At 37.9% G+C, this 12,705-nt stretch overlaps 1 protein-coding gene across 1 annotated transcript; it reads right to left on the bottom strand.

The window, feature by feature from the left end:
• Positions 1-3,226: 3,226 nt before the first annotated feature.
• LOC120629770 lies at positions 3,227-4,093 on the bottom strand. Its single transcript, XM_039898846.1, has one exon. The coding sequence runs from the start codon at positions 4,091-4,093 to the stop codon at positions 3,227-3,229; it is 867 nt and encodes a 288-aa protein (XP_039754780.1).
• Between the last annotated feature and the right edge of the window lie 8,612 nt (positions 4,094-12,705).

Genomic DNA, 12,705 nt, shown 5'->3' with positions numbered 1-12,705 from the left:
TGTGAAAGTTTGTATGTTCAAATTGTTATTGGTAAATTAGAATAAGGTGTTAAGTTATATATGTATGTAAAGTATTTAGGTTAATTATTATGATATAAGTATTTCGTTTATATATTGTTATCAGACCCTACACCACCCCCCTCCAGAGACCGTCAAGGGCGATAAAATTTTGGTTTTCTGACTTGGCGGCCGGAATGAGTTCGATAACCATTAAAATTACATTTTTCAGATGGCTGCTCATCTTCATTAGGATTGGGGTCGCTTTGGTCGTTTAATAAATAGGCTGGTTTAAGGCGGTCTATTGATACCGTTACTTCCTTGCCATTAACTAATAGATTGAAAACTTTGTCGTTGCGAGATAACACTTTATACGGTCCTGTGTAGGCAGGTTGTAATGAGCCACGTGATGCATCTTCTCTAAGGAAAACGTGATCGGTGGTCTCTAAAGCTTTGAAAACAAAAACTTTGTTCCTACCATGCCGTGCAGCTGGTGCAGGCCGCAATTTCTCAGCGAACGAGCGCAGACGGGCCGTAAAATCGGTTATGTCTGTGGTAATATTTACCGAGGAGTGAAAAAATTCTCCAGGTAGCCGTAAAGGTTCGCCATATAAAAGCTCTGCCGAAGAAGCTTGAAGGTCTTCCTTAAAGGCACTTCTTATCCCCAGAAGCACCCAAGGTAATGACTCTGTCCATTTATCATTTGCATGACAGACAATGGACGCTTTGAGTTGCCTATGAAAGCGTTCGACTAAGCCATTGCAACAGGGATGGTATGCTGTTGTCCTTTTATGCTCAAATCCAGCTATCTTTGATAGATAACTGAACAGAGCGGATTCAAATTGGCGGCCTCGATCTGTCACAATAGTCTCTGGGCTGCCAAAGCGCGATATCCAACCTGACAACAAGGCTTTTGCTGTCGTTTCGGCTGTAATGTCAACTATTGGTATGACTTCCGCCCATCTAGTAAAACGGTCTACGGCTGTCAAACAATAGCGATAACCTTCTGAAGACGGTAAAGGCCCCACGATATCAATGTGGATATTTTTGAATCGTGCGCGGGGTAGGTTATATGTGCCTAAGGGTGCAGACACATGCCTGCTTACTTTTGCACGCTGGCAAGGCAGACATGATTGCGCCCACGACCTGCAATCTCTCCTTATGCCCGGCCAAACAAAACGTTCGGCTATTAATTTGGCAGTTGCGTTGACGCCTGGGTGGCTGAGGGAGTGCAGGCTCTCAAAGACTTGTCTTCTTAGCTGTTTGGGTACGAATGGTCTGGGAGTCGATGTACTGACGTCGCAGTAAACAAAAGATTGACTTCCAGGTAGATTCGTCCTTTGTAAGCGAAGAGAAGACTTTTCCTTGAGATAATTAGCTAACTCAGGATCTGAAGCTTGACATTCTGCTAGAGACTCAAGACTGACTGGAGCGTGTAGTTCATCCACTCGAGATAAGGTGTCGGCTACGACGTTGTCCTTGCCGGATATATGCCTTATGTCGGTGGTGAATTGCGCTATAAAGTCAAGGTGTCTATACTGTCTTGGAGAACAGTTGGCTTTTCGTTCGTGAAAAGCAAAACTGATAGGTTTATGATCAGTATAGATCACAAAATGTCGAGCCTCTAACATATGTCTGAAATATTTAATTGCTTCATATATAGCAAGCAGTTCCCTGTCATATGGAGAATATTTTTTCTGTGAAGGAATTAGCTTCCTAGAGAAAAACGCTAAAGGTTCCCAATCTTCACCTTTTTTCTGTTGCAGAACTGCTCCTATAGCCACGTCCGAAGCGTCTGTCACGAGTGCGAGCTTAGCCTCGAAGTCAGGGTGTGCTAACAATACTGCATTAGCCAGGCTATCCTTGCAGTCCTGAAATGCTTGAAGTGTGTCCCCCGTCAGATGTATTGGTTGAGATCCCTTCGCCGTGCCAACTAATAAAGCATGCAAAGGGGCCTGTATTTGAGCTGCTTTCGGCAAGAAACGCCTGTAGAAATTTAGCATGCCCAAAAACCTTCTGAGCTGACGGATATCTTTAGGCTGGGGGAAATCTTTAATAGCTTGAACTGAAATATTCAGTGGCTTAGTTCCTTTTTCTGAAATAAGGTGTCCTAGAAATTTTACCTCTGGTACGGCAAAGACACATTTTGATATATTAATAAGCATACCGTAATCCCTTAGCCTACTAAATATCTGGCGAAGATGTTCTCCGTGTTCCTCTTCGCTTCTGCTAAAAATTAAAAAATCGTCCAAGTAACAATAACAGAAGTCGAGTCCCCGGGTCATCTCGTCTACAAACCGCTGGAACGTTTGGGCGGCGTTGCGGAGACCGAATGTCATAAACGGGAACTCATAAAGCCCGAAGGGTGTTGTTATTGCAGTCTTCGGGATATCCTCGGGACTGACAGGTATCTGATTATAGGCCTTCACGAGATCAATCGTGCTAAAAACTTTACAACCAGCTATGCTGTGGGCAAAGTCATGGATATGCCTGATCGGATACCTATCTGGGATAGTCCTGGCATTCAGTCTCCGGTAATCACCGCAGGGACGCCAGCCGTTATTTTTGTTGGGAGCTAGGTGTAGAGGGGATGACCACGGGCTCTCTGAAGGCCTAGCTGTACCAATTTGCAACATGGTGTGGAATTCCTGTTGCGCTATTTTAAGTTTATCAGGCGCTAAGCGCCTTGGCTGGCAGGAGACTGGAGGGCCGGGTGTTGTGCGGATGTGGTGTACCGTGTTGTGTTGTGTAATACGTAACGTACCTGCCGGTCGAGTAATTTCTGGAAACTCGTCCAAGATTTTATGATAACTTGATTCACCAGTCATGACCTTTACAGAGGAACTTGAATCAGGTTGAGCAATTGACGCAATAGTTTTTAAATTAGTAGAACTATCAATTAAACATTGGTTACGACAATCTACAATTAATTTATAAAAAACTAAAAAGTCTACGCCAATTATAGGTCTCGTCACGTCAGCCACAATAAATCGCCACACAAAATCACGACGAAGTCCGAGGTCTATATTAAAGTTCATATAACCGTACGTTTCAATGGACGAACCGTTGGCCGCACTTAATTGGTAATTCGCGGGCTTAAAACTACCGAAAAGCAAGGACCGGGGGAAGACACAGAGGTCGCTTCCTGTATCGACCAGGAACTGTATCTTCGTTCTTCGATCCGTGATGAAAAGACGACCAACAGCAGGAGGGCAATCGTCGGTCGCCATTAGCGACTGCCCTTCTTGTTTTCCGAGGTTTTGAAGTCGCAAGGTCGAACGCACTTATTGGCTTGGTTACCGTATTTGGAGTGGTAGAAACAAACCGGGTATTTGCGGTAGCTTGACTGAGAACGGCTTCGTGAGCGCCCTCGTTGTGGTTGTCTGGCACTCTGGCGAGATCTATTGCTGAACTTGGATGTCAGCATCTCAATTTGCCTTCGCAGCTCCGATACTTCCTTTCGCCGGTCGTCGTCAACAGGTGATGGACTTACACTAGCATGAACGTTGGGCGTTGAAGAAGCTATATCCATAATCCTGTCTGCTAGTTCGGCCTGTTCTTCTAATGTAGCCGATCTCTGCGCGGCAAGAACTGTTTGGACGTTTACTGGTAGTCTACTGATCCATATCGTATGTAAATACTCGTCAGGAAATTCGGCACCGGCTAGATCCCTAAGGTGCCGGAAAAATTGCGAGGGTTTTCGGTCACCAAGTTCCTCGTGGCGCAGCAACTGTTTAATTTTAGACGCTTTCGATGCGGACAATCTATTAATTAACTCAGATTTAAGCTTGTCATACTTTTGGGCCGCTGGAGGGTTCACTATTATGTCCTTTATTTCTTTCGCGTATTGATGCTCAATGTGACCAATGACGTAGTAGAATTTAGTCATATCACTGGTTATATTAGCTAAAGCAAATTGGCCTTCTAACTGAGCAAACCAAATTTCGGGATCGTCTGGGTAAAACGGAGGCACTTTGATACCGACCTTATAAATCTCAGGTGGTCCATCCGGTGAAACACACTTTGTATCTTTTCGAGTTGTTGTACTACCTCCCGCTTCTTCTTGATCACCAACATTACCGCCAAAGCTGAACATGCTGGTAGGTGTTCAGTAGCTTCCTCCACGCGTTCCCGAATGACCTCTTCCAAGGTCAAAAAATAATCCAAGGGTCACCAGTTTAGGGGGGCAATGCGTTGTGAGTTATGATCTTCCGATGATGTTTAGGTTTGTTTTAAATGTTAAACACACTTGTAGTTCAGAATCACTTTACTCCGATATTTACAATATTGTTTAGGGCCGATAAGAAACACAATAACATTCGTTTTACATTGAGCGACACGACTGATGCACGAATCCAATAGCGGACTGCCGGCACGCGGTTAGTGTACCGACTACCTACATGCAAACGACGACGTCATAATACCAGTCGGCAGTTTGTGCGTTTCAACTGCGAGATCGGTATGGACTATTGTTGAATTACACCGGTAGGTACGATCGTAAATGTAAGTTTGTGAATGTTGATATGTATGTTTGTGTGAATGTTTGTATGTTCAAATTGTTATTGGTAAATTAGAATAAGGTGTTAAGTTATATATGTATGTAAAGTATTTAGGTTAATTATTATGATATAAGTATTTCGTTTATATATTGTTATCAGACCCTACATCATATTTCCAAGGGTCCAGGGATTGAGCGAAAACGAAATAATATGATATTGTATCGATAGAAAAAATTACTTAATCTCACTCTAATTTTTAAGTATTATCAATTAGTTTACAATCTATTGCGTAGTTCAGAGACAATCTTTAATTACTAAGTTCCTATGAATATTATCCAGTGCCCATATTAGACGAAGGAAAGCAATGTAATCTGCATCCCTGAGTTCAAGTTGTGTTCTCCATTTTCGAGTTTATCAAGTCTATCAATCAGCACTGGACCAGCGTGGTAGTCTACTATATTAAATTCATATTTAATATAATTATTTCAAATCGCTAGATTTATGACAAGAAAAACTTGCTGTGTGTGTGTTTTATTTTTAATATTCGCCCTAGAAAGATTAGGAAAATGTAGGGACGCCGGGCATTTTTATGATAACTGGAGTTAAGATCAATTTGAATATAAACCGATGCTCATTTTCGTTTCTTTTGGTCATTGTTTTGCTGGATCACAATATCCACTAAAGAATACCCATGTAAGATTTTTGTAGCCTTCCTTCTTAGGTCTTTGTGTCAAAAAGGTCTTCTATAGATCTATTTAACTAGAGAAAGTGTTTACTTCTCGTTTTTTTAAAAGTCGAAATCATCAATATCATCAGCATATTAGCGCACATAACGTTGTGCACAGGTCTCCTCCCTCAAACTGCTATTTAGTGCAGTGGCGTGCACAGGGTTTTTGACTAGGGTATGCATAAAGAAGGAAGTTGCCATAAAATGGAAAATCCTTTGCATTTATGAGTCATACAAAAATTTTAGGGTATGCAGTGCTTTTGTGCATGTATGAAGTGCACGCCACTGCATTTAGTAAATGGTGCTAGTTATATATTTGTTAGAAGACACTATAAGTACGGTCTCGCAGTGAAAAATCATAATAAATTCTTAGCATTTGTTACCTAGCAATCGAATCTTGACACCCGAGTAAAACATACACGATTCGTGAGAGCGAAACTTTGTCAGCTACACGTTATCTCAAAGCGTTAAAGATGTACAAAGACTTGTTTGTCGTTCTCGAGTGCGAGTTATCTACGAAACCAGACGCATGCGACGTTTTTAAAGAACAAGCTTTTGATTTCGTTGTTTAATTATAGATGTACTATGATACTTCTACATATATATATGTAGAAGTATCTTTTTAATGAAAATGTATTAAGCCTATTTCACTTAGTACTCGTATAACTCTAATTAAACTCGTATACCTACGCTATTTAAGTGTAAATATTTTCAAAAATGAATATTGCATGACGTTATTAAAAAAATATATAAATCATGACTGAAAGCACCCTGTAGGTAGAAATTTTTACATTTGAAAATTATTTAAAGAATACACTTTAAAAAAAAAAAAACTGGAATTAAATTTGGTAGTATAAAAAAAATTTGGGAAAATACAGGATTTGAACTTACAACTCTCTGGCAAATGTGGCCTGAGCCCTTTTCCACTAAGAACATAAAAGTAAAATTAGTAGATATTATATATTATGTAGTTTATTTCATTACCACCAGATGTTAAGTGCTACGTAAAAATTTTAATTTTTGAAGCCCGCTAACCTGCACGGTGGGTCCACGCACTATATCACTCTCTTCGATAAGAGAAACAAGTGGGATCATTGACCCTAGCTAATAATAGTGGTTTGATCTCTATATAGTTACTATTAAAGAAAAATGGTATTAATTAAGACAATGACGATGAAAATCATATAAAATATACGATTGTAAACTATTGTAGGTACTAACCAATTATTAAGGCAAAAATAACTTTAATCCCCAAGGAACCAACTACGTCCAATATCCATGCGAGGCACGTAGACAATAAAACGCCGAGCCCCCAATGTTATAGGATTAGCACATACCGACACACGGAACGCTTTTAGTAGCTTTTTTACCCGATCGAACCTTTTGCTCTTGACTATAACACCTTAAGGCAATATGTATACGTACGTAACGTACAACGTACCTACTCACATCGAGATTCAATTGCAATCCACGGATTACCTGGACAGAAGTATTCATCACATTTCATTAAGGCCGGATCATCGTTATTATCGCCATTATAAACCCATTGCTGGGCCACTATAGGGCACGGCTCTGCTCTCAATATGGTTTAGGCCGTACGTTTTTTAGGCCGCAGTCCATCACGCTGGCTGTGCGGATTCGTGGACTTCACACCCCTTTAAAAACGTTATGGAGGACTCTCAGGCATGCAGGTTTCCTTCATCATGAAAGCAAGTTATATTGATCAAATTAAAAACGCACATAACTCCGAAAAGTTACAGGTGTGCCGCGGATCGAACTCGAGTCCTTGAAAGAGAGCTGAAGCCCTAACTAGGCTATCACCCCTCTTTCAGGTATGGTAAGATACCTAGATTAATTATTATTATATAGATAGTATTGCTTGTTACATAGGTCTATAATGACCCCAACATTGTTATCTTATCGCAAACTATATAAGGTAAATTTTGTTGTCATTTACCTGGCTAATTTAGGCCTGATTTTACCGTTGAAACTACTCGATCAAGCAAGCTACACTCCAGGCTGTGCAACTCGCAAGCAAAACGCAATTTTATTAGACTGTGTCCTAAGTAAAAGGTGATATTAGTGTATTATGACTTATGAGTCGTCTGGTGTGGAGTATTGGTTTAAACATAACTCGCACTGCATCAGTAGAATCATCATCAGTGGATTGCATCAGTGTTACATCAACCTGTTACAGGTTATTAAAGCGTTCCACTGATGCAAACTTTCAGCAAATTTCAGCTTAATACCCCGGTGTTAAAGCTGCTATTACATAAATAGTATTGAAGAAGAGAATCTTCTATGCTTTTAACGACATACTATACACCTGGGATTATTGTAATTCTAAAACAAAACGTTTTCAATATAATTCTTAAAGCGATCGTAGTAACTACATTGTAAATATAAAATACCTATTCATTTTTTTCGTCTACAAAGTCCCGCTAAGCGATATAGTTCTAACCAGACCAGAGCAAAGGAAATTCAGACACTAAATTACGCCCGCTGGTAATCAAACCCGGGACTTCCAACTTAAAACCACAGCGCTTACCGCTGCGCCATTAAGGTCGTCAAAAGGTATTCCGTACTAAGGTGACACTGTCTTCTTGGTACAGTGGTTACACTAAGGCTCAAGTGATTCTGACTTCGATTCCGGGTCGCCTAATAATTGCTAGGATGTTCAGGTATCCATTAGCGTCTATACAACGTTGCATCGGTCCCGGATGTTACAATTAAACTATCTAGCAGCGTGGTGGGTAAATCTTCTGATTCTAATGAGAAAGGAGGCCTGGGCCCAACAGTGGGCATTATAGGCTGAGTATGATGCGATGTTCTTTTTGAATTCTTTGAACAATAAATTGTTTACTACAAAGTGTCCGAGCTTCAACCGGCTAACAAACATAGGCGTAACACGACACCATGGTGCGTTAAGATGGGATTTACTTAATCCTATCATCGTGGACCGTGAAATCCCGGCCCAAGGGGCGTTGATGGAGATTTGTCCCGGATTGTAAACTACTGGAATTTGGTATTGGAAACTAGTTCACGCCAGTGGCATCACCTGTAATTGTTTCTTTTTAGAATTTGCGTTTGCATAAAAGTCAATTAAAATAAACTAAAACTAAGCTAAGCATTCCTTATGTAGAATTTTTAAGATGTCATTTTTAAATATATTAACCATTAAATAATTTATGTACAAACTTAAGAAAAGGGAAAAATAGGATAGGTACGTATGTGTGGAAAGTATGATTGGTCTTTTATCTGAGGCTTTACAATTATACCTTTCTTTTTTATTTATTTCCCTTAAATATTGTAACTTACATGTAATAAATTTAAATAAAAAAAACACTACGAAACTCTTAATGACATTAAGAGTTTCAAAGTAATATTAGTCACTAGCTGTGACATTTAAAAAAACTAAAAATATGTAATAGCTTCAGGACCGTACTTAATGCATAGGTATTAGTTATAAAAAAAAAGCCAGTTATATTATTCCCAAATATCTGATCGAAAACCGATATGCCACAATAAAATGGCGCCAAACGGTGTGTTAAACGCGTTCTATTTTGACAAAGGAGGTTTTAATATAAGCTCCTTATTTTTTATCTGTGCGTTGATCTCTTTTTCATGTTTTTTATTTGTCTGCTTAGTGCGTAATAGTTCTTTTTTTCACTCTACCTATTACGCTAATAAAGGTGGCAAACTTCCGATCTATTTATTTATTTAATACCATTAGCAATGTTAGTAAGTAAATAATATAGTTGAATAGATATCGACCCGTTTAATTATTACTGCCGAGAAAAATGTAAACCATATGTCATATTTTATCAAGATATATATATCTATTAAGGGTAGATGATACTAAACGGGATACAAAGTTGATCTGAAACGGTATCTTACTTTGTAATCTGTATTCATTTTAAATTTTATGTTAACATAGCCGGTTTATCAAGACCATTTGAGATTTGTATACAGAGTAAAGACGTTTATCGCCAACGTATAAGTATTCGTGATACTCACCTTCCCACTTACTCTGTAGACGTTTTAAACAAAATTAAACGGCCAGTTAAGTTAGTGTTAGGTTAAATGGGTTTGCAAAGGGAGGAGACGTGTTTGAATTCATTGTAGCGTTTCGGTAACTGTTTTATTCCAAGTATTTAAGTACTAACATACAAATGTACCTAGCTGGTAAGTCAGTACAATAAGATAAAACTTTGTTTTTGTTCTTTAGTGTTGTGTGACAAACGACATGAACCAGAAACCACGAGGAACAAGAAAAAATATTTCTGTACTGTTATTTTCTGTCTCTTCATATTCAAGTTCTTAAATAGGTGTACTTATGTAATGTTATGTGTGCTTCACGTAGCCCATATTATACCTTTAGATTAAGTAGAAGGTTGCTCTTTTGTCGGCGTTCGGTGACTATATAGGATGACACAAAGTGTAAAAGATGTCTCTTTTCGTGACAAAATAATTTTTCCGTTTTGTCAAACATTTTATCTTGCGCCTTTGAAAGTTGGAACTGGGTAAAGCTTTATAAATGACATTTTTTGTGTATATCTGGTCGGTATGTCTGTTTGTGATGAAGACTTATCCCTTATTGTTCAAAATAAGATTCTTTGAGGTCTATACTTCTTATTATTCGAACCTAATTTGTTTGTTTATTTTGGTTTGTTTGTTTTTCCTTACGCTTTTGATATTAGGACGTGAAAGAAATCGGTTTCTATTTGTTACTATTTATGGCATAGCATCAGATTATTGTTACTTGTCTGGAAATATCATAAACACTATGGCTATCCTGATGGGAAAAAAGAAAATATGGATAATAATAAATTCTGTTGTTCTAACAGCACAAAAGGGAAGACATAATAATATTATAACAAAAACCAATTTAATTACAAAAGATACCTATTTATAATAAGTATAATTCTAAATTAATTAAAGTTAATCAAATCTAAGACGGTTTTTTTAAATTAATAGGTTTGTGCCCGCGGGCCCCAAGGCTCAACCACAAAAGGCAAGAATTAAGCTCTCAATGTTTGCATAATATTTAGTGTTTTGGGCTAAATTTTTTTACTCTTAACATTTTTACATAAAATACCAAATGTCTTTTGCAGCAAAAACAGAAAGCGGCAGAGACTAGTTACTGACTTTTGTCTTAACAAAGTTCCAGTTATTTCATACTGAAGATGGAATTTAATTTAATAATATGAAAACTTTAAACTTTGAATTAAATTTCTGAAAACAGTCAACTGTTTTCAGAAAAAAAAACCCAGATTAAACTCTTTTAATTTTAGAAGAAAGAAAGAAAATATCTTTATTACTAAAATAAGCCATACACTACAATATTTTACGCTATGCAACCTAAGTTCTAGATGCCACTCCGCTTATTGAACACATAAGTCTATGCTCAAATAACAGTAACACCAGGATGCTTGTCATATATGTGGCACAACGTAGTAAAAGGTTCCAGCTCCAGCTCCTGATTTTCAGCTGGAACCCCAAGCCAGATTTTCTGCGGTTCCCGAGACTTATCCCAAATCTGTATCCACAAAAACCCTACGGTAGTCACTCACCCATGATCCATGCAGCACGGCTTACATATGGAGGTGACAAAAGTTATATACCCGACAAGGGATAAAGTTTACGTTTCCACCTGCCAAAGCATGGCAACCGGGAATGGGAGAAGTTTACCCCCGTTTATTATTTATTACTCGTATCATCATCATATAAACCCATTACTGGCCCACTATAGGTCTCCTACTACTATGAGAAGGGGTTAAGGCCGCAGTCCACCACGCTGGCCCAGTGCGGATTGGCGGACTCAACACGCCTTTGAGAGCATTATGGAGAACTTACAGGCATGCAGGTTTCCTGACTATGTTTTCCGTCACCAAGTGATGATTTAATTGCTTACAACGCACTTAGCTTACTAAAGTTAGTGGTGCTGGGATTTGAACTCGGCCCCACCGAATGCGAAGTCGAAGTCTTACCTGTGCTATCACCGCTTCATTACTCGTATATGTTCCAAAAGTAGGTATATCCTTTCAAAAAAAACAAAAAATAGTTTAAAAATGACGAGGTGCAGAGGTACAAAAATGCAACCGAATTGAGACCCTCCTCCTTAGTTTGGAGAGAGAATCTAACCTTTTTATAACCTCTTCAAACTGAAATGGCTGAACGCATTTTGTTGATATTTATTGTTAAATGTCATGAAATAACACTGGACACAACATAATCCATTGCATCGCGAGGTGCAAGAATCTTTAGTTTTCTGTATTTTTTATTTATTTTTATAAACATGTTTTATGCCAACATCATTATGCAGAAAGTAAGTCTGATACTATCTACGAATACCTACCTAAAATAACATTTTGTATTCAAAAGCTATTAAAGCATTCTCAGTAATTTCCGTGACGGTGTTCCAAAATAAATCTAACTTCGAAACTCAAAAACGTGATTAAGACTTCTAAAAGGCTGTTATTTCGTCTCTCGATAATTAACGAACGTATCACGTTCGCCCTTGTTTAAACGATGGACGTATTGACTGTTGTATTAGACCGTTTCTTACATATACATATATATATATAGGTACATTCTATTATTGACAAACGAAAACTTTACTGTGCTCTTTAGAATTTGTATGTTAATATTATTATACTTTTTTTTTTTTTTTTTTATTCTAATGTCAATTACAATACGGAATCAAAAGCCGTTTTTATGAGTGCAGTTATAACAACTATCTAGTACTCGTAAGCAATGATCTAGAGGTAGCAATACCAAGGTACGTTTTTTTTCAACTTAAGGTTAACTGGTTTGAGGTTATTATAATGATAACTGTAGGTATGATCGTTGTAAGTATTATTAGTCATATAAATAAATAAATAAAAATGCATCACTACCAAAGTTCCGTTTAAAAACGCAAACCTTTTAAAATTTGATTAATAAAAGTACCTACTACACTCTAATATTGTCTAGTTTTAAAATTAAATGAAAAAAAGGTTAGTAATGGGAATTTTTTGAACACGAAACAACAAACAATGTTTAAACTTCACTATCGATTTAATTGTCTCCTGAGAACTAATTCAGTTAAGAGTCTTTTATTAAAAAAATACACAACGTACCGCAGTGTGTGATATTTGAAAAAGAAGAAAGTCATCACACTACTTGTCGGCTTTTGTTACCGTTTAGTTGTTATTTATGTGAATGGTGTTCCCATGTTACATTATAAGACTTGACGCCCCAACAACTGAGTACCTACCCCACCTGTATCAGACTCAGGTTCGGTCGAGCATGGATTAAAGTCAAAGTCAAAATTATCTTTATTCAAGGCCGCGTACATTAAAGTCGAAAATATTTCTTTATTCAAATAGGCACATATATATATGACACTTTTTGGATGCGTACATTACATGTAAAATATAACATAGAAGTGAGAGTCAACTTAAAACTAAAGCTACGAAGTTTCCAAACGCGTCCTGGTCT

Source organism: Pararge aegeria, chromosome 1 (genome assembly GCF_905163445.1).
Source record: "Pararge aegeria chromosome 1, ilParAegt1.1, whole genome shotgun sequence".
Classification (NCBI taxonomy): Eukaryota; Metazoa; Arthropoda; class Insecta; order Lepidoptera; family Nymphalidae; genus Pararge; species Pararge aegeria.
This window is presented reverse-complemented; position numbering and strand designations above follow the sequence as displayed.

What these genes read in the sequence shown, in the direction of transcription:
- LOC120629770 (XM_039898846.1), bottom strand. Translation starts at nt 4,093, where the DNA reads ATGTTCAGCTTTGGCGGTAATGTTGGTGATCAAGAAGAAGCGGGAGGT.